The sequence below is a fragment of the Stenella coeruleoalba genome, assembly GCF_951394435.1.
Source record: "Stenella coeruleoalba genome assembly, chromosome: 16".
NCBI classification, from domain to species: domain Eukaryota; kingdom Metazoa; phylum Chordata; class Mammalia; order Artiodactyla; family Delphinidae; genus Stenella; species Stenella coeruleoalba.
In genome coordinates, this window is record NC_137162.1 from 72,201,906 (window position 1) to 72,225,800 (window position 23,895).

General features: G+C 40.8%; 1 protein-coding gene and 1 long non-coding RNA gene across 10 annotated transcripts in view; both read left to right on the forward strand.

Moving 5' to 3' along the window:
- The window catches only part of SLC16A9 (solute carrier family 16 member 9), a 68,279-nt gene extending 51,134 nt beyond the window's left edge, over positions 1-17,145 (forward strand). For all 3 annotated transcript variants that reach the window (XM_079900002.1, XM_079900004.1, XM_079900003.1), the window contains 3 exons: positions 7,382-7,477; positions 13,028-13,945; positions 14,592-17,145. In XM_079900002.1, the coding sequence (XP_079756128.1) occupies positions 7,382-7,477; positions 13,028-13,945; positions 14,592-14,779 (1,202 nt within the window). In that variant the 3' untranslated portion in view covers positions 14,780-17,145. The remainder of the gene's footprint in view (positions 1-7,381; positions 7,478-13,027; positions 13,946-14,591) is intronic.
- A 3,562-nt stretch (positions 17,146-20,707) lies between these two features.
- LOC307175696 overlaps positions 20,708-23,895 on the forward strand; it is a 245,785-nt gene continuing 242,597 nt past the window's right edge. For all 7 annotated transcript variants that reach the window (XR_013824419.1, XR_013824420.1, XR_013824421.1 and 4 more), the window contains exon 1: positions 20,708-21,026. This is a non-coding gene — a long non-coding RNA (uncharacterized lncRNA). The remainder of the gene's footprint in view (positions 21,027-23,895) is intronic.

The window sequence follows — 23,895 nt, forward strand, 5'->3', positions numbered from 1 at the left end:
ATATGGTATGTTTAGAATAGAAAACATCAAAAAGAATAGTGAAGTGTATTAGTTGGCATAATTCTGTTTTACCATTTTTTAAAAAATACTGTCTTGAAAATATGATGTTATCTTGTTTGGGTTTTGTAGCTAGAATAAAATGGCAGCTTGCTGGTTTTCAAGTGACTGTATGTTCTACTGCCAAACCTGGTAATTCAGGCTCCTGTGTTCTCAATAACTTTAGTAAAATCGGGAAAAAGAAAATGTGGTGGGAGACTGGGAGGAATGGGAAGAGGGGCCGCAGGAAATATGCCCTTAATGATTTGCTCAAGCTTCTTCCCAATCATTTCCCATTGCTTTTCTGAAAAGCACAACTCAAAATCAATTTCTTGCTTTCTCTTTTCTTCAGATTATATTGTTCCTTAGCTACCTGATTACTGTTTTCTTAATAATCTCTTCTTGATTTTGGAAAAATTCAATTTTCTCTTCCTTCATTTTCTTGTTAGTATCTGCATATCCATTGAGCTTGAGGAGGGCATAACCCACTTTCATAGACAATCTGATTCTCCTTCTCTAGTGATGGCAAATTAGATAAAGGTTGTTTTCTGATATTCGCTTTAGCAGTTAGTTTTATAAGCCCTTGTTTTTTGTTGTGCCATTAAAGATCGCCTTTTGTCTCTCATGGGTGTTCAGTTATAAAAAGGAACTATGATTTTCTAATTAGTCTGAGGCTAGAGCTATATAATACCATAATACTCAGGTGGAAAAGTGAAAAAATATTTCAGCATAAGGACTATTTTTGGTACTTCGTTATATTCCAAGCACAGATACTGAAATCTTTTACATTTTTTCTGTCTCTTAATCTTTACAACTATCTTATGAGATTGTTTTAAAGATAAGGAAACTGAAAGTCACACAGCCAATAAGTGATAGAGTTGGGACTTGAATCCACGCCTGCCTGATCCCAAGCCTGTGCTCTTGACCATCCAGTGTCAGGTTCAAGGTACTCATGCTGAGCATATAAAGTTTGTGCTTTAATCAAGCCAGTGTCAAAGCTATATGCTTTTGTAAAGCCATGTCAATCAAAAAGCTAGCCAGTTGCTTAAACTTTTTCTTTTTTAATTAATTTTATTTATTTTTGGCTGCGTTGGGTCTTCGTTGCTGCACATGGGCTTTCTCTAGTTGTGGCGAGCTGGGGCTACTTTTCATTGCGGTGTGCGGGCTACTCTTCGTTGTAGTGCGTGGGCTTCTCATTGTGGTGGCTTCTCTTGCTGCGGAGCATGGGCTTAGTTGCTCCACGGCATGTGGGATCTTCCCGGACCAGGGATTGAACCCGTGTCCCCTGCACTGGCAGGCGGATTCTTAATCACTGCGCCACCAGCGAAGTCCCTGCTTAAACTTTTAAACTTTTTCCTAAACTTTTTTTGAGGCTAGAAACATAAACGGTAATTGCATTTGGATGCTCTAAACTTATCTTTTTCAGCATCCAAATTTCCATTCTCACAATTTTATTTCTAGAAGTAGATACTTCTGGAATATCATAGGCTATTGCCTACCTTAACCTTTGGTCAAGATGATAAATCCTACTGGCTCAGCTATTCTAAGAGGTGATCAAATACTTGTTTCAGACCATAGAAAAGGGAAATTCTCCCAGGTGACCAAGAGGCAGGCCCAAGAGGCACACCCAGTGACCAGCTGTTCTGGTTTGCCCAGGACGAAGGGGTTTTCCAGGATATGAGCCTTCCAGTGGCCAAAGCAAGAAAGTCCTAGGTGCTACACCTAACCCCTATTTTACACATAGAGTCTGGATTCTGTAAGTTTACCCTCATCACTTTTTAAGATTGCCATATTAGAATGCACTATTAGTAAAATATTCCCTTTTCATAGAGATAATACTGCAGGAGGAAATGTTCACATATAAAAGTAGGGGCTTGATAGATGTCTGTTTAGTTATATACACAAAAATATGTATATAATGAAAGAATATTTAAAAACAATTCATAGACAATTTTCAAAATCTGTACACAATTTCCAATGTTTACTGCTTGTCCGTTTTGTGTGATTTTATTCATATGCTGTTTCCTTAGAGATGCTTGCTTTATATTTCTGAATTACATGCATTTTATCATATTAGAGTGTTTTAACTTCAGTTATATTTTCTTCTTATATCTCTCTTATCAGTTTAATTGATCTGGGTGTTCTTTAGTTACAGATAGAGATTAAGAAAAATGAGGAAATGAGGCTGTTAAGTGTGGTTTGCCCAAACCATCATCCTGTAATACATACAAGTTGTAAATTAGTTGTATCTTTTTTTTCAAACGATATAATTCTAATTCTGTATTCTAATGATGCCATCCTGTTACATGAATTATTGTGAAAGTAAAAAAATCTTAAATATTTTTACAGCTAAGAATTATTTTCTGGCCTAAGTGAAAAAAAATCAGCATCATTTAATTGTAAAGCAGATGTAAAGATATATTTTTTAAAATATATATTCACAAGCATACATACATACCGTGTGTGTGTGTGTTTGTTATATGAGTAGAGGAAATGAGACACAGAGAGGAAGAGAGAAATGCAAGAGAGAGTGGCAGCCAGAGTAAGAATAGATAGAAATGGTTGAAATTAGCCAATGTGACTTAACATTGGGGAATTCAAATGAGTTTTATGGGAAAAAGTAGTAGAATAACTTTAACACTCTGTGCCAGGCTCAGACCTGGAACCAGGATACTCAGATGAATAAGACACAGCCTGCCCTCAGGTAGCTCATTGTCTAGTTGGGGGAGGAGACTTGTACATATGTAACTTGTAACACAGTAAAATAAGTGCAATTATAAAATGAAAGCAGCATTCAGTGTGAGTATAGTATGTATCTGCGGGAGAGGGGCTGCAGAAGAAGACTTCATGCAGGAATTGGTGCTTGAGCTGAGTCTTGAAGGGCCGGTGGGATGTGATCAGGTGGGCATGGGTTGGAAAAGGAGTGAGGGTGGTAGGAGAAGGACATTCCAGGAGCTCAAATGCTCAGAGGCATGAGATACAGTGGATAATAGGGGTCTTTTCAGAGATATTTGTTTAAGGAATGCACACGTCACGAGGGGACTTGCAAATATGTCAAAGCTTGGTTTGCAACAGAGACCTGATGATGGAGGGTTTATTTGGACGTTATTGCAGGAGAGTAATGTGATGAGAACTGTATAACAGTGGGTTAGACAGTAGATTGGTGGGAAAAGTACTGGAGGCTGAGATGGCGATTAGGAGGCCGTTGTTCAGAACAGAAAAGATCTGGAGGAGGTAAACTGAGGCAGTGGTAGTTCACACGGTGGGAGGTTGATGATTGAGGCAGTGGGAGTGATAAAGAGCGTGATGTATGGTTTGATGGGAGGAGATCAGGGAAAAGAGGCCTCTGAGGTTGTGGTCTCACCCAGAGTATGTGGAATGAAACATAAGGTATGGAAAGGAAATGCTAGAACAGGTAAATATGTTTAGTTTCACCTATGTAAGTAAAGGAAAACAATTATATTTTGCTAATGATTATGCTTTGAATCGTTAGTTTAGGTATTTCATTTTAAAAATGATTATGCTTATACTGGAGATCGATTCTCAAAATTTTTTCACTGATAGGAGTCTGATCAAAAATGATTGGAGGGGCTTCCCTGGTGGCGCAGTGGTTAAGAATCCGCCTGCCTATGCAGGGGACACAGGTTCGAGCCCTGGTCAGGAAGATCCCACTTGCCATGGAGCAACTAAGCCCCTGCACCACAGCTACTGAGCCCGCGAGCCACAACTACTGAAGACTGCGCGCCTAGAGCCCGTGCTCCGCAACAAGAGAAGCCACCGCAATGAGAAGCCTGTGCACCGCAGCGAAGAGTAGCCCCCGCTCGCCGCAGCTAGAGAAAAGCTCGCGCGCAGCAACAAAGACCCAACGCAGCCAAAAATAAATAAATAAAATACATTAAAAAAAAAAAAAAAAGATTGGAGACCAGGGAAGTCCCTGGCGGTCCAGGGGTTAGGACTCAGTGCTTTCATGGCCATGGCCCAGGTTCAATCCCTGGTCAGGGCACTAAGATCCCACAAGCCGCGTGGTGCGGCCAAATTAATTAATTAATTATTTAAAATGATTGGAGACCAAAGGAGGCTTTAAGGCCATGGTTTCCAAACTTTATATTCCTGGAACCCTTTACACTCTTTTTATTTAGGACCCCAAGGAACTTTTAATTATGTGGAATTACTTATTTATATTTATTCTGTTAAAATTTACTGTATTAAAAGGTGAGAAATTTAAAAATATTTGTTTAGTAATTCATTTAAAGATAATAATAACAAACTCAGTACATGTTAGCATAAACAACATACTTATTATGAAAAACAATTCTATTTTCCAAAAGAAAAAGTTTAGTGAGAAGGATGGCCTTGTTTTACATTTTGGCAAATCTCCTTAATGCCTGGCTTCATGGAAGACATCTGGATTCTCATGTCTTCTCCGTACTCTGTTTATTGCAATGTGCTTTTTTGGTTGAAGTTTATGAAGGAAATCTGGTCTCACACAAAGGAAAAGGGAGGGATTTTCAATAGTCTTTTCAGGTAACTGTAGAAACTCTTCTTTGATACTATCCCAAAACTTGATGTATGATAATTTTCCAAGGGTTAATTGCAATATGGAACCTGAAACCACATGAATATACTTTCCGTGCTCTGTAATATTAAATCAGTTTGTTTATTCTGTACTTTGAATAGGTCAGCATTCAAGTCTGATTTTGTAACATCATGAATTGGTTATGTGAAAAATATTGGTTCTCTGAGTTATGCAAGAACTTTAAAATGTTGACACATTTTATTAAACAACAGCTAAAAAATCACTTTTGTTAGTATCACCAATAGGCTTATCAGAAAATCTTTATGTGTTGGGAATCTGTCAAATCATGGTGTTGGATAAAAGTTTCCAAAAATTCTAATTTTTGCTGGAAAGCTCAAATTTTATCATTGGTAACAGTTATTGTCAGTTATTTTCCTTGTTTGTTTTCAAGAAAATGTCTGCCAAATACTCAAGTCTGAGTAACCATAGTTTGTGTCTGTCAGACATTCTTTCAAATACATACAGGGTTACATGGAAAAAGTGGCTACTTTAGCTGGCTACTAAAACAATTGCATACGTGCTTTTTCTCGGCAACAATTGTAATTCAGATGAAGCATTTTTAAAAAATTTGTTTGCTTTTACTGTGAGTGAGTGAGTGGTGATGAAACATATAAGGTATGAAGTTGGATACCAATATCTTGATTTGTACTAAGGCTCTTGAAGTTTTTCTCACCATGTCTTTTGCACCAATAGCATAAATGGAGACAGTGAAAAAAGCAGGAAACATGTCAGTATCGTGAAAATAGTTTTGACTTCATGGACTCCATTGAAAGACCTTGAGGACCATCTTTTTAATAACTGGTGGTTTAAGGTCATCCTAATACAGATGTGGGAAAGCATCATGTCACCTTCTGCTTTTTGAAAAGTTTAGAGAAAAAGCATTTCAAATTTCTGCTACTTAAAAAAAAATGAGATGATCTTATCTGAAACCCATGGCCTTGAAATAGTTTTTTAAAATTTCTTTCTTTTTAGTCTAAGGTAAAATGTTTAAAAGTTACTGTTTTAACTTTTCTAGCATTGGCATTTATTAATCAGAAATGCCTTTTTTTTTTTCTTGTCCCTAATGCCTACCATTTGACAGAGCCCTGACAACCAAATCACACAAAAGTAAATTCATTCCCTCTCCAAAGGCTTTCCGAAATATAGTTTTAGTTAAGGGTGACATTTTTTGGCTTCACAAAATTGATTGTTCAGGAACAGGTCTTATTTCATCGAAGTATATTATATGTAATAATGATAAATGTATAAATCAATCCAACTCATGTTTTAATGAGATAGTATCTCTTCCCTTAAATCATACAAAAGTGTGCTATATTTTAAAAGGTTTATTTAAAGTATAATTATTTTCATCTATCTCATTTCTTCAAGAATACTTTTTTTTTTTTTTTTTTTGCGGTACGCGGGCCTCTCCTGTTGCGGAGCACAGGCTCTGGATGCACAGGCTCAGCGGCCATGGCTCACGGGCCCAGCCGCTCCGCGGCATGTGGGATCCTCCCGGACCGGGGCACAAACCCGCGTCCCCTGAATCGGCAGGCGGACTCTCAACCACTCTCAACCATTGCGCCACCAGGGAAGCCAAGAATACTGGTTTTATTTTGGACCAAGAATACTTTTTAATGCAATCACAGATGGTCATCTGGGTCCTGAGTTAAATGCTAATTTCCTAAAATGTTTATGCGTTGTATTTGTTAAACCCATGTATTCTTTCTAATCATAGTCCAGGTCGCAATTTGAAAGTAATGAAAATGACCTTAATAACTCACCTAATGAGTCATAGTTAAAATTAGTTTTTAGACTACGGCTTTTGTGTTGTTTACAGGGTGATCCCCAAGAACAGACGATGATGCAGAAGAAAGGCAAATGTTATGAGTTAGAAGCCAGAGGAAATTTTTATGAAAAACAAAACTGGGGTTATTAGATACTTAATAGGGAGAAAAAGATTAAGCCAACAAACAGCCTTAAATATTGCCCTGTGGTCTCAAGAAAGGGATAGTGAGTAGTAAGGGTTTTTCTTTCTAACTGTAAAAGAATTTCAAATTTACAGAAAAGTGGAGAATAGTATAGCAAGCAACCATATGGTCACCACTTAAATGTAACCGTTGCTAATATTTTATTGCATTTTCTTCCTCTTTTTTTTTTCAAAGATATTGTAAACTAAAGACATGATGTTTTACTCCTAAATGAGGTAGTTTGCATCTCTAAAAGATAAAACCTTATAAATATACATTTTGCGATGATGGGATGATCTGAGAGCGCCAGAGGGCCTTTGTTTTGCAGACTGGGGTGTACCAGGCTATGAAGTCCAGCAAAATACCTTGGCATGTGAAGGGGATTTTATAAAATTGTTTAGAGGACCTAGAGGAGGAAGAACACTGAACCAAGGGTAAAGGTGTGGAAGAGAGACAGAGATATTTTAATGGGCAAGTTTGATTAAATTTTGCTATTTGGTGTGTGATTTAACCATTTTCTCTCTCTCTCCATAATGTCTTAATTTAAATTTACATTATTCATTCATGCTTTAGAAATTGGATTATTTTTTTGACTGGGCCCTGACCTCAGGGTGGGTGTGGAGTGAAAACCAAGGCTGCCCAATGTGTTCACTGGAACTGCACAACTAACATCAGAGGGATCTAGGAACCCATACTTTGAAGAGTTTTAGCCAGTTAGTAACAGAATGTCCTATTAGAGTTATTTAATTACACCTCTTTTTTTTCTTGCATTGAAGTAATACTGTCTGGCTTAATTTGTGCAATGTCTTCTTGTGTTTAGGTCTCGGATGTGGTTTATTATACACTGCAACAGTGACCATTACATGCCAGTATTTCGACAGCCGCCGAGGCCTTGCACTTGGCCTGATTTCAACAGGTACATTTTCAATATAAGTACAGCATTGCTACTCTTTAGCCTTCTAATCAAAGTTAGGAGTTACAAAGCACAGATATGTTTAACCAACCATGCCGCCGCTGCCATTCACGTAGCACAATTTATTTTACTCTAGTCCTAGAAGGAAATTTTATTTTCCCTTGTAAATATGGGTGTAGCTTTCAAAAAACCCTAAAGATACATGTATGAAAAAGCTGGGGCATGAGATGTCCAGTATAATATAGGAAAAGAAAACTTATGGGTCCAGTAAATTGAGAGTCACATGCTGGTGAGAGCCTTGCTAAAAGAAGCAGAGAGCACTTAAGTAAAGCACCTGATCCCTGGGAGAGAGAGGAGAAATGGAAGGAAAATGGGTCCCTTCAGGCCATTGTCAGGAAGAACAATGCTGTGACACCTCTCCAGCTCCATTTATTGTGGAACTTAGGGTTTTTCCAAAGTACTGGTTTGTGAATACATCTCGTTGCTCTATTTGCATATCCAAACAACAGACTGTTTACACTGGTTATTCTTTTAATGACGGGGTGGGGCGGGGAGCGGCTGTGTGTGTGTGTGTGTGTGTGTGTGTGTGTGTGTGTGTGTGTAAGTGTAAAAGCCTTCTGGACTTGCTCTGATATTGTAAAGTGGTGTTTTACTTTTCAGATGGATTTTTTTCTAAGCTATTTAGAGAACTTATCAAAATTTCTGTGGCCAATGCTTTAGGAGTTTGCTTAGGAGATAAGGCTGCCAAGCTTACTAAAACTTGTATTTAAGTTTACATTGCTACTTGTTCATGGGTAGATATTCCTGGGAGGTCAGACGTTCAGATAAGCTGAAGTACTTCAGTAGTGTATCTGGCAGCGGGATCCAAACTAATGTTTTGTTCCTGAGGCCAATGCAGTGGCAACAGAGTGCTTCCACATCAAATTAAATCGAGCTGGATATTTCCCCAAGGTGGTTTAAGGAAGCATTGCCAGGAAAGAAATGTGAATCATGCCCTAGGAGGAAACAGGACCGGAGTCTGAGGGCATGGCTAAGGCAGAACTGGGAGAAGAAAGAGAAAAAACAAAAGATGGAGAAGCCAGAGCAGTTGGAAGGCAGTTTAAAGAACCTGACAGCCGCATAGCACAGGGAGATGAGCTCGGTGCTTTGTGACCACCTGGAGGGGTGGGATAGGGAGGGTGGGAGGGTGGAGATGCAAGAGGGAAGAGATATGGGAACATATGCATATGTATAACTCAATCACTTCATTATAAAGCAGAAACTAACACACTATTGTAAAGCAATTATACTCCAATAAAGATGTAAAAAAAATAATAATTAAAAAAAAAAAAAAAGAACCTGACAGCATCTCCCACAAGTGTGGGAGGGAGTGTGAGAGCAGGGCCGGCAGCTTAACGGATAATAGGTCTTACCTATACTGTATTTTTTGTAGAGGCACTAAAACGTAGTGACAAGCCCAAGACCCTGGAGCCAGTCTGCTTGGTTTTGAATTCTATGTCACTCAGTAGCTGTCTGGTGATGGACAAGTTACCTGTTCTGTGAAATTAACTGTTACGCCTCAGTTTTCTGAACTGTAAAATGGGGATAATAATAGCACCCATCTGTTGGGCTGCACCCTGTAAGGCCTGTGCTTGCCCAGCTTCAAGACAGAAGAAAGAGCCTGGAGTCAGCGACAGAGACATCAGTGGTTTAATGGAAGGGGGGAGCTTACAAATCCAAAGCAAGATCCTGGAGTGATGCCCCAGGTGTGTGGTAGAGCGTGGGCAAGACATGGATGCGGGTTTTCGCTCCCGGGGTGGGGAGGGGAGATTGCCAGTTATAGGGGAATTGACATCAGGTTGGCTCACTGGTTACCAGGAAACTAGCAGAGAGGCACACACCTCCCCACCCCTTGGATAAGAGCAATCCCTAGGTGGGGCCTGGGGCCAGTATATAGGAAGGTCAGTCATGCGAGTAGGTGTAGGTAAAGCAGGCACTGGTCAGGCAGGGGATGTACAGAGAGCAAGAGAATAGCCATCTTGGGTGGCCTGACCATACACCGTCACGTTGGGTCATTGGGAATATTGAAGGAACATATGTGTAAGGCACATGGCAGGGGCTCTAAAAGTGTTAGTCATTATAATTATGACCTAGGTTTCCTTTAACGTCCGAATTTATTTGTGATGAAGATGTTGGAAATTGTATGCTGAGAGAGCTGCTCTTGCTTTCACTCAGTCTAAAGACGAGAGCATGAGAGACTGGGCTGTGGCACACTGAACCAAAATGGATTGACTGTGGACAATCTAGATTTGGCGGAATCGGAGTTTTTAGTTGTAGCACATAGGAAGTTAGATGAGGCAAAGTTAAGGAGCAGCATGAATCTACTGTCTTTGTCTATTCAGACTGCTGTAAAGTTGCATAGATTGAGTGGCTTGTACACAATAGAAATTTATTTCTCACAGTTCTGGAGGCTGGAAGTCTGAGATCAGGGTGTCGAGGTCAGCGTGGTTAGATTCTGCTGAGAGCCCTCTTCTGGGTTACAGACTGCCACCTTCTCCCTTTGTCCTCATGTGGCAGAAGGGAAGAGGAAGCTCTCTGAGGTTCTCTTTTATAATGGCACTAATCCCATTCAGGAGGGTTCTACCCTATGACCTAATCACCTCTCAAAGGAGAAACCTCCTAATTCCATCACACTGGGGGTTAAGATTTCAATTTACAAATTTTGGAGAGACACAAACCTTCACACTGTAGTATCCACCTTCAGTGAAAGTGGTGACAAGAAAAACAAAACTCACAGTAGAGTTTTTCTTTAATTGAAAAAAAAAACCCAAAAGCAAAATATAGTTGAAATAATGTGACCTGGGACTTCCCTGGCGGTCCAGGAGTTAAGACTTCGCCTTCCAGTGCAGGGGGTGCGGGTTTGATCCCTGGTTGGGGAGCTAAGATCCCACAGGCCTCGGGGCAAAAAAAACAAAGCATAAAGCAGAAGCAGTATTGTAACAAATTCAATAAAGACTTTAAAAATGGTCCATGTCAAGAAAAAAATCTAAAAAAAAAAAAGAAAGAAATAATGAGACCTAGTTGAAATATTGTGATCCAGTTGAAAGAAAGAAACATGGGCATGAAATGGAGGTTTTGGGGAAACGATCTTAATCCCTGGTGAACAAGGATTGATAAACTAATGCCCGTGGACCAAAACTGGTCTATTACCTGTTTTTGGACAGCTCGTGAGCTAAAAATGGTTTTTACATTTTTGTTTCGTTGAAAAAAAATTGAAAGAAGAATATTTCATGGCACATGAAATTAGGTAAAATTAAAGTTTCAGTGTCCATAAATAAAGCTTTATTGAAACACAACCATATTCGTTCCTTCATGATTCTTCTCTGGCTGCTTTCACGCTTCAAGGGCTGAGTTGAGCATTTGTGACAGAGGTTGTATGGCTCACTTTGCCTTAATTATTTACTCTCTAGCCCTTTATAGAAAAAGTCTGTTGACCCCTGGTCTTAATCAAAGCATGAGTGTATCTCTTATTGTTTCAGGTTCCCTGAACATCAATTCATGTTCTCCCTCTTTGTGATAATGTATACTTTAGGCATGCATGGAAGCATAATTAGTGTTTTATTTCACTTTTCCCTTTATTGTGTTGATTTTTAAATTGGGATTTTATTTTCGAAGATTAAAAATTACGGTTTTACAGTTTACACAGTTCCACAAGAGAGCTCTAATTACTCTTCACTGCCCTGAAAGAATCCTGCATCTTTTTTTTTTCTCTTCTTTTTGGCCAAGCATCGTGGCTTGTGGGATCTTAGTTCCCCCACCAGGGATCGAACCTGGGCCCTCTTCAGTGAGAGTGTGGAGTCCTAACCCCTGGCCCACAGGGAATTCCCTCCTGCATCGTTCTAAGCCATAACTACATTCTCATGGGCTGTGGGCTAAAGAAACTAGTGTCCGAAGTAGAATTTTATTTCGCTGCCCTGTCGTACACTTAGCATATCATAGGTGTCTGATAAAACCTATTGAATTGATTTTATATGTTTCCCTTATATTTCATGATGTTGACAGATAAAGTTAGTTGGTGAGCAAAGGGGAATTATCTATTTTCTCAACTTAAGGTCAAAATACAGAACTCTCCAAATACCAAGAATATTTTTAAGTGTCTAATTATACGGCACTTTGTTAGAACTTCTACAAAGAAATGGTGTTGGAGAAAAATATGAATTAATAATGAATGGATGCTAATGCAGTATGGAATTATATGAAAGGTCCTCTTTTCAGTTCTTTGTTCGTTTTCTGAAATGCTTTCAACTTTTGAAGTATGTGCCACTTTTAAAAAGATAAGGCAGAATTCAATTCATCTACTTTTATAACTTCTCAGTAGTCAGCAAAGAGACACTTTCTTGGTAGCCACAAAAAGATACTATTTTAGCTGTCATTACATTAATGTGAGCTATTAATTAACGTTTGCAAGCGAAGTCTTTTTTCTTTGGGGATGAAGGAGTTAACTTTAAATATATTAGGAAGGGACAACTGTAGTACCAAAAAAAAAAAAAAAGTTATAACTCTAAGACAAAGCCATTTGGTTATTTGTAAGAATTTTTGATGGGTTTTTACCGTAAACTTGGCATCCTATTGGGGTTTTGATATAATTTGGTATAGACTGTTTAAAAAGTATGATCAACCTATTTAGACTATTTTTTTATTACAGATCTACTTATTTCTTTCCTGTGTTTTCACGTGACATTTCTCAATGGTATTTAAATTTTAAAACAATCAAAAACTTGAAATCAGAGCCATATAAGAACACTGCAAATTAATTGGGCTAATGTAACTTTCCATTCCAGTGTGGTTAGTGTGATCTATGCTTAAAAAATGGAGTATTTACAGTGTTGCCCAAATGTGCAAAGCAGGCATATTTTGTAATTTTAATACCCTATCAGAGTTCACTTTACTCTTCTCATAGTTTATTAATATCAAGCATCCATTCTGGTGATTAGCAATGGATTTGAGCTATCAAACCACTATAAATATCCTAAAACTAAAATATATCCTTCATCTCAAAAAATAAAACGTGAGAACTTTTCTCTTCCAAAAAGAATGCATACATAACATGGAGCCAGAAAAGTACTTTTTTGGTACTTTTTTAAGTACCCAAAAAGGAGTTGCATAGGTATTTGTTAAGGACGTTGGGCTCCTGGTGTCAGACTGGGTGTGAATCCTTCTTATGGCATTTACAGCTCTCTGATGTGTGGCAAATTTCTCAAACTTTCTAGCCCTAGGTCACTTCAAGTGTAGACTGGGAATAATAATAGGACCTACCCAATAGGGTTATTGTAAGGATGAAACAAGATGGTGCGATGTAATGTGTTTAACGCAGTGTCTGACATACAAATGCGAATTCTTAAAATAAATGGTCACTATTGTTGTTACTATCTTCAGCATTCTTGCTGTGATTTTAATATGAAGGCACACACATGAATGCCAGTGTAAAAAAAGAAATCAAATTGTAATACTAATAATGCTTGTCCTGAGAGCCCCAAATGATAAGAGATTAAACAGTTACCATTTCCTTTTTAGGTTCAAGCATTGGACTTTTTATATACGCTGCTCTGCAGAGACTGCTGATTGAGTTCTATGGACTGGATGGATGCCTGCTGATTGTAGGTGCTTTAGCTTTAAATATATTAGCCTGTGGCAGTCTGATGAGACCCCTTCAGTCCTCTGATTGCACTTTGCCTGAAAAAATAGCTCTGGAAAAGGTACCAGGTAGATACTCGATTTACAATGAAAAAGAAAAGAACCTGGAAGAAAACATAAACATTCTTGAAAAGACCTGCCGTGGTGAGGAAACATGTAAGAGCACTTTAGCCAGTGGTGACTGGAAACCAGAGAGTCTACTTCATAAAAACCCAACAACAATGGCACACACAAAAGAGACTGAAACGTACAAAAAGAAAGTTGCAGAACGGACATATTTTTGCAAACAGCTTGCCAAGAGGAAATGGCCGTTATATAAAAACTACTGTGAAGAAACTGTGGCTCTTTTTAAAAACAAAGTATTTTCAGCACTCTTCATTGCCATCTTTCTTTTTGACATCGGAGGGTTTCCACCTTCATTACTTATGGAAGATGTAGCAAGAAGTTCAAATGTGAAAGAAGAAGAGTTTCCTATGCCACTTATTTCCATTATTGGCATTATGACAGCAGTTGGTAAACTCATTTTAGGGATACTGGCTGACTTCAAGTGGATTAATACCTTATATCTTTACGTAGCTACCTTAATAATTATGAGCCTGGCCTTGTGTGCAATTCCATTTGCCAAAAGCTATGTCACGTTGGCACTACTTTCTGGGATCCTAGGGTTTCTTACTGGTAATTGGTCCATCTTTCCTTATGTGACCACGAAGACTGTGGGAATTGAAAAATTAGCCCATGCCTACGGGATATTAATGTTCTTTGCTGGACTTGGAAATAGCCTTGGACCACCAATTGTTGGTAAGATATTTATCTTAAAGTCAATCCACTGTACTGTTCTTCTTTGTAACATCTCTGGATACAGAAATCCATAGTGTAAGAATAGCACGGATTTATACAACATAAATCTGCGTGGAATGTCTCCTGATCGTGATTTATTCAAAATCACTTTGATGTAGTTGGAAAAGCCAGTACACTTGCTCAGGAATCTGTGTTTATTCTTCATCTGGGAGAAACCCAAAATGCCTGCTTATTCTTGTCCAACTATTTGAGAAATCCTCCTCCTCTAACTCCCATTAGGCCACTTAGGGAGTAGATTGGGTAATATATATCCTAATCTACACTGTATATAAATTTTTTTAATTAATTTTTTTATTGGAGTATAGTTGGTTTACAGTGTTGTGTTAGTTTCTGCTGTACAGCAAAGTGAGTCAGTTATACATACACATATATCCACTCTTTTTTAGATTCTATTCCCATATATAGATCATTACAGAGCACTGAGTAGAGTTCCCTGTGCTATTCAGTAGGTCTTTATTAGTTATCTATTCTATATATAGTAGTGTGTATATGTCAATCCCACGAACTGTATATAAATTGATGAAATTAGAGTATTCCTATTCATACTATGTCTATCAAACTCACTTTTTTCTTCCTCCCTTTTCAGGTTGGTTTTATGACTGGACCCACACCTATGACATTGCATTTTATTTTAGTGGCTTCTGCGTCCTGCTGGGAGGTTTTATTCTGCTGCTGGCAGCCTTGCCTTCCTGGGATACATGCAACAAGCAACTCCCCAAGCCAGCTCCAACAACCTTTTTGTACAAAGTTGCCTCTAATTCCTCTAATGTTTAGAGGAATATTGGAAGGCACTGAGGACTGTTTTCTCATAGCGAAATTGCACTGTGCGTGATCTGAATGAATTTTTTTTTTTTACATATCCTATTCTCTATGTACTGTATATGTAACCTCTATCTCCTATATTTTTTTTTCTCTTTTTTCCTTTTTCCGAGAAGTGGGACTATTCTGTTTTACTATTATTGATGAGTTCTGGACATTGTGATCATTTTGGCCAGCCTCAGAAGGCTTTCTCTGTGTAAAGAAATATGATTTCTCTGCAGACTCCATTAGTTCCATTGCAAGGCAGCCAGAGGAGACTCTAGCTATTTCAGAACTGGTGCAAGCAGCGTGACGAGATATGTGTGTAGCCTGCCAGGGACTAAATCACTCTCTCCTCTCTGCTAGCCGCGCTAGTAAATAGAAGACTTCGAGCCAGTCAGGAAATGAAAGGGGTTCCTAAAACAGCGTTAAGAATTGCGGTGGCACAAAATTGATCATTTTTTTAAAATGATATTTTAAACTACCGTCAGCAGTTTTCATTACAGTAAGTCCCCTACCTGTGAACCTTCAAGTTGCGAACTTTCAAAGATAGGAAGTGCGTTCGCATGTCTAATCACGTAAGTCAGTTCACGTGTCTGGCGTAGATTGTCATGTGCGTGCGTCCTCTACAAGTGGTTGTGCTTTTGTGTACTTGACTGTACAGTACTGTATAGGGTACAGTGGTACAGTATCTTTATTTCAAGCCCAGGATGTCCAGAAGCAAGCGTAAAAGCAGTGATGATGTAGCTGGTACTACTGTACTTTTCAAGGTAATGTACTGTAAGATTAAAAGTGTTTTCTTTATTTTTTGTGTTTGTTTTTTATGTATTGCTTGTGTGAAAAAGTATTATAAACCTATTACAGTACAGTACTATAGAGCCGATTGTGTTAGTTGGGTGTGCAGGCTAACTTTGTTGAACTTACAAACAAATTGGACTGCGAATGCACTCTCAGAATGGAACTCATTTGTGTGTAGGGGACTCATTGTACTCTGTTTACCTTGATGAACCACCCACACGTTTGGTGCCCACTGAGGATACATCCTTTCAATTCCTAAGGTGTTTGCTGAGTTGCAGGCAATCTCCAAACAGAGGAGTAGAGTTACTGTAGCCTTTCTTCATGGTTGGCCGCTGGAACCTCGCTCACTTTTGTTTGTCAGCATCCGCTCAGCTGATGTTTCCCAAGAAGTGCTGATTTTACCTGTTTCCAAATTGGAAATGCATATTTAAACCATTCCGTTCTGGCAAATGGGAAACATCCATTTGCTTTGGGCACAGTGGGGATGAGTTGCAAGTCCTTGCATGTCTTGTCAGTGAAGCATTTATTTGCTACTATCAGATTTTATCACTATCCAATTTTAATTCAAGGGCAGAACTAAAAATTTGTGTGTGTCTGGATGTGTGTGTGGATGTGCACACGTTGTGCTCCGAGCCTGTGTGCTATTCAGTACGTGGGAAGGGAAAAAGGCAATAAGACATTGATACCCTCCTCCAACTTTATTCACTCTTAAGCAAAATGTTCTAGGAAGAAAATCAACATTTAGTATGTTGACATTTTTCTAAGGAAATGTTTTAAAAACTTTGCTATGCATCAGAATCTTCTATAGATCCTTTTTAAAATGTAGTTGCCTGAGTACCACTAGTAGAGACTTTGATTATGTAGTTCTAGGTTGTGGGCTAAGCATCTGTATTTTTAATGAACTCTTTAAGTGATTCTGAGAGCACAACCTGAGTTGAGAATGACTGTTTTAAGATTGACAGCAGAGAAACATTTTTTTTTCTCTTAAATAAAGAAACAAACCAAAAACCCATTGAGGTGAGGGGTTTTTAATAAATGGACAAGTTTGGTTCTTTAAATAGGAGTCACTCTTCCCACTGTGCCAAAATTGTCTTTTCATTTCTTTTGAAATATGTAAGGTTATTTTATACTTCTATGTTGCCTTTCTTCAAAGGCACGTGAAGCACTTTATAAGCATGAATCCCCACAACACCTCAGTGAGGTCGGTAAATAGTGTTTTTCCAGGCAGTAAACCTGGAGTGCGGGGAATTTCATAACTGAGTGAATCCTATTCAATAACCCAATAATGGGGCCCCAAAGCACTTGGACTTCTGCTCCATATTCAGACTTCTGGAAACTTTTCTATGCCTCACTCTTTAGTCACTGTCAAGGTTAGTAAGTAAAATAAATAGCATTCAAAAAAAAAATTAAAGGAAATGTTTTTGTGATAAAAGTTTCTTTTTGCCAATATCATGTTCGGGAAATCCAATAACCTTTTCTTAACTTTTTTTTTTTTTTTTTTTTTGCGGTACGCGGGCCTCTCCCTGTTGTGGCCTCTCCCGTTGCGGAGCACAGGCTCCGGACGCGCAGGCTCAGCGGCCATGGCTCACGGGCGCAGCCGCTCTGTGGCATGCGGGATCTTCCCGGACCGGGGCACGAACCCGTGTCCCCTGCATCGGCAGGCGGACTCTCAACCACTGCGCCACCAGGGAAGCGCTTTTCTTAACTTTTATGCCATCCCCACATTCATCAATGTTGATACTTGTCCAAGTGCGTCTTTACCATGTCTACTAATGTCTTCCAGTGTGTGCATTATCCATTGTCTAGGGAATGAATTTTAAGTTACAATAAAATACTTTTTGTTTGTTTTGCCTCAGTGTGGTTGCCTTTTTTCTTCTTAGCCCCCCGAATTACAGTCATACTTTACTTGAATGTAAGAATATGAATTCTCTGATTTCACTTCAGATCCAGAATCTGGTGATATAGATATTAGCATATTCAAAAGTCAATTTGCTAAACCATTTTGACCATTGCCTTCCAAAAAGCTAAAATATCAGTCCTACAGAATCCTTTTGAGGAAAGGGAGACAGACGCCCCTTTGGAATTATTAGTATTGATCTTGCTACTCATTAATGGAATTCTTGGTCTGTTCCAATCACATTATATTATTCATCCCTCATAATAGCCCTGTGAGATGGGGTTTATGACCCTCTTTGTATGGTATGAAACATAATTGCCACGACATAAACAACATACACAAGTAATTTCCAAAAGCAAAATGAGAAAGGTTTCTAGCAAACCCTTTGATTTCTAACGTGGCTAGAAAATGGGGCCTAGCTGGGAGGGTTGCTATAAAGCCAGTCCTTTAGGGAATAGAAGAGTCATGTTTAGGTAAATAATTATTCTTAACTTGCCTATTTCCTAAGCATTTAAAAAACCGATTTAATAATTAAATTTTATTGATTAGAATACGATCTTTCTTTTGTGACTCAAGATATTTCTTGACATTCCAAGTGCCTGGGGCTGATTTGGGGAAATATATGAAATAAGAAAGTCTTCACTGACTCTAACATCTCACTTCTGCTTTCTGCTTTGTCTCCTTCTCTCTCTCCTTCTCTCTCTCTCTCTCTCTCTCTGATGGGCCTCCTAGAAGCCGGTTGGTGATCTAATTTTCTCTAGGGTGACCGTGTCTTCAGGGGAGAAGGTTCAGCCACCAACTTTTAAAGTCCCCATGAGAAACAGTCCCAAGAATCAGGAGTTCCTGCTCTGGGAGGTCATGACCGAGCAGGATGGCAGTTGTCTTGTACTAGCCAGAAAGGCCCATGACCTCAGACAGCCTCAGCTTCTAGTAATCACTGTAGGATTATCTCAACTCAGGACGTTACAGGAAATGAAGAGCTCTGTTTTTTTTTTGTTTATTTTTTACTTATTTTTTTTTTTTATTTTTTGTGGTACGCGGGCCTCCCACCGCTGTGGCCTCTCCTGCTGTGGAGCACAGGCTCCGGACGCGCAGGCTCAGCGGCCATGGCTCACGGGCCCAGCTGCTCCACGGCACGTGGGATCCTCCTGGACCGGGGCACGAACCCGTGTCCCCTGCATCGGCAGGCGGACTCCCAACCACTGCACCACCAGGGAAGCCCAAGAGCTCTGTTTTTAATAAAAGAATGTCTCCCTTTTTCTTTGACTTGGAAGGAGTGTTATATTAAACACATAAATACACAACTTACATGAGCAGTGCCATATAATTTCTCCTTCATTAATATTAACAATCTTGGGACCTTTTGTTCTATAGTTGATTGTGTCTGAAGAATGCCAGTGAGTAAGATGCCTCTGAGTAAGTTTAACTACAATCAGTTAAAATGATCTGAGATCTGTGAATAACACATGGATAATACTTGGAGAGACAGTGTACGTACTTATTAGGGTTGATTCCTGGGTTCAAATCCCAGCCCAGTTCCTGTGGCTGGGTGATTGTCAGCAAATTATTTAGCCTCTCAAATCCTGTCTTCTCATTTGTCATACATGTCATAGGGCTATTGTGGGAATTGAATAAGATAACCCATATGTATACCTGGCACATGTTCAGTAAATATTAGCTATTATTATTTTTGTTGTGGTCATTATTCTTTAGTGAGTGTGTGGCTGCTCAGTATCCAGTGTTCCTGGGCCAAGGTGTGGGGTACGTGTTTGCCCTGAAGAGTCTCATTTAGAAGAAGGAGAATGAGCCTTCTGTCACAGCTCTTGCCCTCCCCCATGCATGTTCTTGTCAAAATCTTGCATCCTTAGGGATTCATGACTCAGCACATTTTTCTGAAATTGCCATTCAGAAGCCCTGACACAAAACAAAACAAAACGCGCTGTTCCTCCACAAATCACATAGAATCCACTTTGCAAACTGAATTACTATGGGAATTTGAACTTTTATTTTTTTCCTTAAGAACTGATCACACAAGCTGCTTGGAAGGCGGGACTGAAACTGGGCAGAAAGCAAAATGCTTCCGTTTGTTTACTGAGCACTAATTGTCTTCAGCTCAGGGCCCTTACCTCACTGCCTGCCAGTGTGCCTTGGAGATTTACCCTTGAGGGAGTGGAATTCCTTGCCAGGTCCTCTGGGATTCTATTCCTAACAGTCATGTTAGTTGCTTTTTACTACATACATTCCTTGTCCCACCGAGTCATTTACTTTTATTTTCCCTTCAAAAAGAAAAAGATATATATCTTTAAAAATTTCATCAGTTTTCTCAATGGGACAGTCTAAAATCTTTGGTAAGCAGCATGTTTTCGGAAAAGAATAATGAACTGCTGTCAAGGTGCTGAACTGCTGTAGGTCACCTTAAAACTACATAGCCACAGAGATAAGCCTGGTTTTTCTTCCTGGGAACGTCCCTAATGTGATAATAAGGCAAGTTGTCATTCATCCAGCTTACATCTGAAAACTCCCGAACATTACAGCGTTAAGAGGGCATTTCTAGGACTAGCCCAGATGACTCTAGCACCATAACAACAAAGGAGACCAGGTGGGACTGGTTAGATCAACCTCTAAGGAGCGATGGACCAGGGTCAGCAGCTCATTTGCATACAGTCGCCAAGGCTGCCGGGAGGGTGCCATTTTGAAAAGTCCTGGGAAATGTATCTCCCTAAAGGTCAAAGGTGAACAAGAACCAGGTGGAGGAATCATTTGAGGCCAGTGAGAGGGCCGTGGTGCACACAGAGTCGGAATGAGCTCAGACCCCTGGACAGAACTGTATGTAGAGTGCAGGTTTGTTCCAGTAAATGGGACCATCCATTGTAAAAGGCTAAAAACGACTGTAACTTTCCAGGGGCATTTAGCAGTCACCAGGTGAGAGGCATAAGCGGATACAAGAGTTCTGTCTGTGCCTAATTCCCAAAGCTCTGGGAAGTGGTGTGAACCAAAGAAAGGTGACAACAGAAGCACCAAGGAACCCAAGCAGTCAGTTCTGATGGGACTGGGAACGAACGTGCCAAAGAAATCTGAAAGTGTGTGTGTCCGTGCTTGCACATGTGCGTGCGCGCGTGTGTGAAAGAGAGAGAGGTTGCGAGAAAGATGGGGAGAGATGTGTCTTCATTATCTCAGCCCACAGCCCACTATGAAACATCTCAGGAAGCTCTTGTTTCAGAACCTGGGGCATCTCAGTCTTCCAGAAAGACCTGAAAATTGAAAACCTCTGGGTTGTTTTTAGGCAAGAGGAAGATTCTTTTCAGCTGGGCTTCTTCCGGAAGTTCGCGGTAGATTTCCTCTGTGGGTTATTGGCTGTGCCTTAAAGGGGTTTGCCTGACCCCGCCCTCCTCAAAGGAACTTCGGGAAGGGCGTGGGCTCTCCGTAATGAGACAGCAGGTCAGTGCCTAGTTTGCTAGGCCGCGTCTGTGAGTGCGAGCGTACCCCTAGGAAATCCGGTGGAACGCCAAGGGCTGCTGTAACTACCTGGTAATCTGGACATCAAAGATAGGTGGTAATGGGCTTCCCTGGTGGCGCAGTGGTTGAGGGTCTGCCTGCCGATGCAGGGAACGCGGGTCTGTGCCCCGGTCCGGGAGGATCCCGCGTGCCGCGGAGCGGCTGGGCCCTTGAGCCATGGCCGCTGGGCCTGCGCGTCCGGGGCTTGTGCTCCGCGGCGGGAGAGGCCACAGCGGTGAGAGGCCCGCGTAACGCAAAAAAAAAAAAAAAAAAAAGGTGGTAATAAGAAAATAGCCTGGCACGGGGGAGGAAGCATGGGCTCCGGAGTCCAGCAGAGCAGGTTTTGATTTCCTAGCTCCTCCAGTTACCACCTCACTTCATAGGTAATCTTTCGGTTTGTTAAACTCTCTGAGCTCCGTTTTTGTTATTGCTGAATGTATTGTTGGAACGTTTAGAAATAATAAATGTAAAATGTCCAGTGTGTAGTTGTTTCTAAAAAAATAGAAATTGGGCCTCCCTGGTGACGCAGTGGTTGAGAGTCCGCCTGCAGATGCAGGGGACACGGGTTCGTGCCCCGGTCCGGGAAGATCCCACGTGCCACGGAGCGGCTGGGCCCGTGAGCCATGGCCGCTGAGCCTGCGCGTCCGGAGCCTGTGCTCCGCAACGGGAGAGGCCACAACAGGGAGAGGCCCGCGTACCGCTTAAAAAAAAAAAAAAAAAAAATTATTTTTAACCCCTGCTCCCGAAAGGGGCATCTTAGAAAGTGAACCCCAATATCATAAAAGGAGGAAGTATCTGGTAAAATAGTAGATACACAATATATGGTAGATTGAATTCTTGTCTCACTGGGCGTAGTATCAAGCTGTTGTTCTGCTAACAATTTTGTGTGTGTGCTGGTGGCGGTAGGGGACAGTGTATCACTACTAGGACTTGTCCTAGATGCTAGAAATACAGGAATAATTAAGAAAGTCTCTTGCCCTGAGTAGTTCATGATTTAACAGGAGCAACTAATATCCAATTAAGTATAAATGCATCAGCTGGTTTCAAAAACTTACTTGTTAACCAGTTTATGTATCCATTCAACAAATTTTTATTTAGCATACACCATGTGCCAAGTACACAAGCGTTGAAGTGATGCTGATGAACAGGACGGACATAGTCCTTGTGTTCACAATGATTTCTTAAAACAAGAGGTAGATCCCATGGTACTCTAACTAGTATTGGGGGTTTAAGGGCAGTTGTGTCTATGCGGTTGTTCCGGGGGAGAAAAAGATATCCATGTTTGCTGTTGTAGTGGGTGCTGTGGTTTGTCGCCCTAATATCCCTGCAGCACTTTGGCACTCCTTCCCTCGGGGGCTGGGACTGGCCGCTGAGGGCTCACAGCTGAGCCGTGCTCCGGGCACTGCCTTCAGCTGAAGGGATTATACTCCCTCCTCAGGGGAAACCAGACTCCCATAACCCTGGCCTCAATACTAATGAATGGCCTCCTTGACTCCATTGGGACAACTCTGAAATGCTGTTCTGTCTCTAGAGTTTCCTGTAGGAACTGAGGCCTCTTGCAGTTGCATCACAGCTCAACTTTTCCTATTGCCCAGTGCTGCTTCTCCTGCTCTCTTAAAGATGCTTTTCTGGAAAGCACACTCCAATCAAATTCATGTGTGTAAACTCCCTTGCATAGTCAGCTTTTCAAAAGGAAACCTGACTGAAGACACCTGTGATCCCAAGACAGTGGGATAATGCTCTGCTCATCAGAGCAGAGGGGGAAGGGAGACATCTTTCTTGAGGGCCTATGTGTGCCCAGTATTGTTCCAGATACTTCACAACCAAATCTTGTCCTGTTTAAGTTCCAAAGACTTTGGCAAAGATTGGGTGTCATCAGGCAATACTGGCTATTTATCAAGATGCCACAGAGATGCCTTTTAACCTGGTACATTTAGGGCCCATCTTTCTTGTGGCAGATCCAGATTCTTCATTTCTTATTCACCCAACGCATATTAATTGAGCATCTACTAGGTGTCAGGCACTCTCCCAGGAACCAAAGATATAATTGTGAGCAAGATGGGCAAGGTGCTCGACCTCTGTGAGCTTGTCAGGACCCCAGAGCTAGTTTCAGCAGAAGCCTCAGATCTTATGGGAAGCTCTGGATATGAGATCGCCCTTCAGCATTGTCCCAATTTAGTTAAGTCACCTCTGACTCACAGGAAGATTCCCAAAAGAATGGATATAGGGGCCAAAATGCCAATTCATTAATTTGCGTGAGAACTTTCCAGTTCACTTGCTAGTCACCCTTTCCTGGTAGGTAAGTTCAGTGGGAAGCCATATACTAATCAGAAGGTGTTTGAGGTTCTTGGGATCAGGGTCATGGTGGCTCGTTGAGTGACATGAGTGTTTAATAGCATTGCGAGAAGATAGCCAGGTTCAGCTTTGGCCTCTCTAAGGCACTGCCTCTGGACCATGCATAGTTGAGCACAGAGACTGTTTGCCTCCATGGCAGTCAGCACCATGGCTGACCAACCCCTGTTCTCTCCCCTGATGTGTTCATACCTTTAATCAGGCTGCAGCCAAGTGCTGCTGGTCAGAACCACTGTGCACATGTCTGCTCAGAGGCATGATGTTTGATTCATACTGCTCAGAGGGGAGTCTACTTAGGCAATACGTAACTTTTGCTGAGGGAACCATCACCACGAGACAGGTGGGAAAACCGAGGAATCAAGGGAATCAAGCCACGTGCTCCAGGTCAGCCTGCCACTGCTCAGGCCCAGCTCCTGTCCAATGATGGAGGTGGGGAGGTGAGAGCACATTCAGAAATGATCTGATCCACCCGTCTGAGCTCACAGAAGAAAACACCGTGGGCCAGAAAGAGACAGGTCCAGAACAGAACTCTTCTGCCTCACTCTTTACA